Source organism: Sprattus sprattus, assembly GCF_963457725.1.
Source record: "Sprattus sprattus genome assembly, chromosome: 19".
NCBI classification, from domain to species: domain Eukaryota; kingdom Metazoa; phylum Chordata; class Actinopteri; order Clupeiformes; family Clupeidae; genus Sprattus; species Sprattus sprattus.
Window position 1 is genome coordinate 28203461 of NC_137917.1, and position 5000 is coordinate 28208460.

Sequence of the window (5000 nt, forward strand, 5' to 3'; positions counted from 1 at the left end):
CACCGTCCTATAATTTACTCTCCTTAAGTGCTGTGTGTGTGTGTGCACATTTGTGTTTGCTGGTGAGTGTTTGTTGTTATTTTGGGTGGATTACGCTGTCAGATGATAAGCATGCTTGTCCTTAGGAGGTCAGTGTCTCTCTCTCTCTCTCTCTCTGTGTGTGTGTGTGTGTGTGTGTGTGTGTGTGTGTGTGTGTGTGTGTGTGTGTGTGTGTGTGTGTGTGTGTGTGTGTGTGTGTGTGTGTGTGTGTGTGTGTGTGTGTGTGTGTGTGTGTGTGTGTGTGTGTGTGTGTGTGTGTGTGTGTGTGTGTGTGAGAGAGAGATGTCTGCTCTGTAATTGTCTGTTAGACCGCCACCAGGCCAACCATTAAATGGCGTTGTGTGTTTTGCTGGCTAGCCTGTGAGATCGTTGTGTGTGTGTGTGTGTGTGTTAGTGTATCTATGGATGAAAACGGTTCACCCACATTACTCAGACAGGGCTGAAGTTCTTCCATAAACACCATGTCAGTTCATTTATTTTGGCCAATTTCGTTCTTGTGTGTGTGTGAGACCGAGAGAGAGAGCAGACATTAACACAACATCACTCTGCAGTGTCACTGAACTATGTACAGAAATAAAGAATTCACATCCAACAGAGCTCTCAAAGATTTTATTAAACTTTTTGACAAAGCCTGCTGAAAGATCTCTCTCTCTCTCTCTCTCTCTCTCTCTCTCTCTCTCCCTCTCTCTCTCACCCAAGCACAAACCCGTGTGTGTGTGTGTGTGTGTGTGTGTGTGTTTTCTTTACGAAACATGAGGAGATATTTATTAGTATGTCATACTGATAAGATACACACACTGTTTGTTTTCACTCCAACTGTGTGTGTGTGTGTGTGTGTGTGTGTGTGTGTGTGTGTGTGTGTGTGTGTGTGTGTGTGTGTGTGTGTGTGTGTGTGTGTTCATCCTTGTGTGCATCTCTATTTCTATGAAACTTTGTGGTGTGTGCGTGTGTGTGTGTGTTAGGGATGCATACCTAAACCCACGTTCAGGTTCAGGTCCGAATTCGAATCCAGAGGTTTAGGTTCAGGTCCGGACCTAATAAGTCCGGACCCGAACCCATGGCATATTTGAATATATGAACTGTTTAAAGTATACTATTAATATAAATACATACAAAACATTTGGCTTCAAACTACAGGTTTTTTTTTTTTTTACTTCAAACTATGAACATTATATTAACTGTAAACAACAGTTTATAGTCTACTTAAATAAATATAAATAAGTACAAAAAACAAACACACACACACTCTGCACACACTACAGCTTCAAACTCATTTTGCAAAAATATGAGCATATTTGCCTTTGGAGTCAAAAATGTATTATTTTGTTTGTATTGTATTATTTATTTTAATGAAATTTCACCATTTCAGATTTGTTTATATCGATTTTTTGTATCTGTTTATAGTTAATCTTTTTACTTGAACACACTGAGTACGAGAAAATGTGCACTGCCCCTTTAAGAGACTATTATACGTTTTGCTGTGATCTCCGTTTATTTGTCAGTCTGAGGTTGCTGATTTGCTGTTGACCTTCTCTCCTCTTTACACGCAATTGTTGTGTTGCATTTGCTGCACGTCGCGATGTTTGAATCTTTTTGTGCAAAATACAGCCACACTTTTGACCGTTTACCTTTCGGTATTTTCTCTGTTAAAAGGTTTATGGCTAGCTCTGTTTGTTCTTGTTCTGTGACTGCCTGCTCTTCATTGTCATACGACTGTTGCTATGAAAACACCAATGAGCGACACAGGACAACGTTTATAGTGGGAGCTAGGGCAGTTGTAAATGTGCCCCACGAAAATACAAAATAATTCATACAAATCATACTTACACCACTAACGTTACTGCTAGTTAGCTATCGCTAGTTTTCTACTGTTTTGGAAGCAGCCCCTGTGTTTCATGTTGCAGCCTGAAATAATTCATGTTTATAAGACAACATTTTACATAAGTTTTCAAGATTTAGCTGCATGATTTGTTGCTGTTATTTATTTAAATCGGCTCAGGCACCGAAATCTGCGTGACATTTCGGTCTGGGTGCGTAACGGTATAGGAATGTCTTTTTCCACCGCGAATTTCAAGGTGGTCTAGAACGAAAATATAGTAGGATATAGTATGTGAGTGCTAGATTTTTTACAAGTCCAGTACCGAATCACTGGGGTTTCGGTTTTTCTGGACCTGAACCTAAACGTTTTTACAAGTCCAGAACCGGTCCGGCGTACCGGTACGCATCCCTAGTGTGTGTGCGTGCAAAACATACATACACACGTGTGCACACACACACACACAAACCGATTACACATGCATACAAACACATGTGCACACAGACACACACACACACACATACAGTTCCGCCAGTTCAGTATTCTGGCGTATTTCAGCCAGGAATGTTTTTAATTTGCTGAGATGCAGGTCCAATTAATACCATATTAATCTTTTCACATTTTAGTAAAGTGATGGCCTGTCTACCAACTTTCACACTTCTGGCTGCCTGAGCACGTAGGCTAGCTACAAGGCTGCTTGTTATAAAATAGCATTCTTATTTACCTAAAAACCACTGATTCAAGTTAATAATATTCTTATTTCCTTAAAAAAATCATGATTCAAGTTAATAATATTCTTATTTCCCTAAAAAAAACACTGATTCAAGGTAATTATAAGGCCTTTCAAACAGTAATGTAGCTGTGTGATTGCAAACCAGGTGGTTTAAACAACAACAACAGGTCCACTACCCTGGGTCCAACAGAAACTGACCCAACAGAAACTCCCATTCTGGTAGAGGTCACAGAGGTCACCCAGAGGTCACTCAGACAGGAAGTGGGGTTCCCTGCCTCAGTATTCTCCTCCTCTAAATGAGCCTGATTGATCTGTGGCTGCACCAATCACATCGCCCTATTGTTTGATATGACCATGAGGGGAAACGCCTGTCATCGCACACACACACACACACACTTAATAGCCTGTCTTCACACACACTGTAATGTAAATATGTGTTTGGTACTGGACTGTCATTGGTGGTTTAAATGCAAGGCAACAGGCCAGTTGAATGCTAGTGTAATTGAGATTAGATTAGATTGGACGTGGAACACATTTCATTGTTGCAGTTGTGAGACAAACTTCATGTCAGAAAAATTATGAAATGTACTCAACCCTCTGTTCTCTCTCATTCTCCCTCCCCTCCCTCCCTCTCTCTCCCTCTCCCTCTCCCTCTCCCTCTCTCTCTCTCTCTCTCTCTCCCTCTCTCCCTCTCTCTCCCCCCCCCCCCTGTAGGAGTTGGCCTTGGTGGCTCCAGAGTCTCCCTCTGAACAGGCCAGAAGAGTGTTTCAGACCTATGATCCAGAAGGTAGAAACCACCACCACACACACACACACACACACACACGCTTACTCACACACACACACACGCGTTCTCTCTCACACACACAAACACACACACACACACACACACACACTTTCTCTCACACACACACACACACACACACACACACACACATGCTTTCTCTCACACACACACACACACACACACACACTCACACACACATGCTTTCTCTCACACACACACACACACACACACACACACACATGCTTTCTCTCACACACACACACACACACACACGCTTTCTCTCACCCACACACACATACACAGGCTATCTTGCGTACACACACACACACACATACTCACAGATACGCACACACATTCCTGACCGTCCCCTCTTGACACATGCCTTGGAGATTGAGTCCAGATCTAAACACACACGTGTACACACACACACACACACACACACACACACACACACACACACATATGTTCCCTCAGCTGCACAACTTGTCCCTGTGTGGCATGCTACATTTGAATACAAGAAGCGCTCCAGGTGTGTGTGTGTGTGTGTGTGTGTGTGTGTGTGTGTGTGTGTGTGTGTGTGTGTGTGTGTGTGTGTGTGTGTGTGTGTGTGTGTGTGTGTGTGAGAGAGAGTGAGACCAGGGTCATCAGTCCACATTGTACTACACAGGAAACACAATCCAAAAGCTGTTTATTTGAATATAAGATATGAGAGGATCAGAGGAAGAGCAGACCCAGAGGGGTGTGTGTGTGTGTGTGTGTGCGCTGATTAGAGTTCCTAGTCTTTCACTACAAAACGCTGCTTGGTAGAGTATCAGGGATGGAAGGATGACAAGACTTGTGTGTGTGTGTGTGTGTGTGTGTGTGTGTGTGTGTCTGTGTGTGTCTCAAGCTGGACGGATGAACAGAAGGATAATAAAGAAAGTGAAAGCAAGAAAAGGACAGATGGGCGCTCACAGCTGTATTTGTGTTTCAGAATGGAGCCCTCTCTCTGACACACACACACACAAACACACACACACACACACACACACACACACACACTCCAGTATGACTTCACTGTCATCATCTACTTAGACTATCAGGCATACTTTATTTCTTACTCTACTAAAGTGCTAGTCTACACACACACACACACACACACACACACACACACACTTACACACTCCAGTATGACTTCACTGTCATCATCTACTTAGAGTAATTAGGCATACTTTATCTCTTACTCTACAAAAGTGCTATTCTGCACACACACACACACACACACACACACACACACACATGCAGTGCTAGTCTCCACACACTTACTAATGAGCTTGGCAGCAGTTTATATGAGGCATGTTTAGTATTTGATCTTGTTTCACAGAGAGGTCATTGGATTGGTGTTTCATTACATGAGTTACATATCGTTATTTTGGAGGGAGAGAGAGAGAAAAGAATAGATATAAAACAATTGGGTTCCATCGCCAGCCTCGGTGGCTACGGCCGAACACCACCCGTGGGATTATCCCTTACCTACCCCACTCCCACTCGTGCTATATTGCTTAAATATAAGAGTGGAGGAGAGGTGGATGTTCCTCTAGTTGAAAGAGAGAGAGAGAGAATAAGAATAAGAATAGATATAAGAG

At 42.7% G+C, this 5000-nt stretch overlaps 2 protein-coding genes across 2 annotated transcripts in view; one reads left to right on the top strand and one right to left on the bottom strand.

Moving 5' to 3' along the window:
* Positions 1 to 5000, bottom strand: part of LOC308380751 (E3 ubiquitin-protein ligase TRIM35-like) — a gene marked incomplete at its 3' end in the record, with an annotated part of 284739 nt that overhangs the window by 191410 nt on the left and 88329 nt on the right. The window lies entirely within an intron of this gene.
* The window catches only part of mindy3 (MINDY lysine 48 deubiquitinase 3), a gene marked incomplete at its 3' end in the record, with an annotated part of 32105 nt that overhangs the window by 25350 nt on the left and 1755 nt on the right, over positions 1 to 5000 (top strand). The window contains exon 12 of the mRNA XM_080857335.1: positions 3303 to 3375. Coding sequence (XP_080713461.1) covers positions 3303 to 3375 — 73 coding nt within the window. The remainder of the gene's footprint in view (positions 1 to 3302; positions 3376 to 5000) is intronic.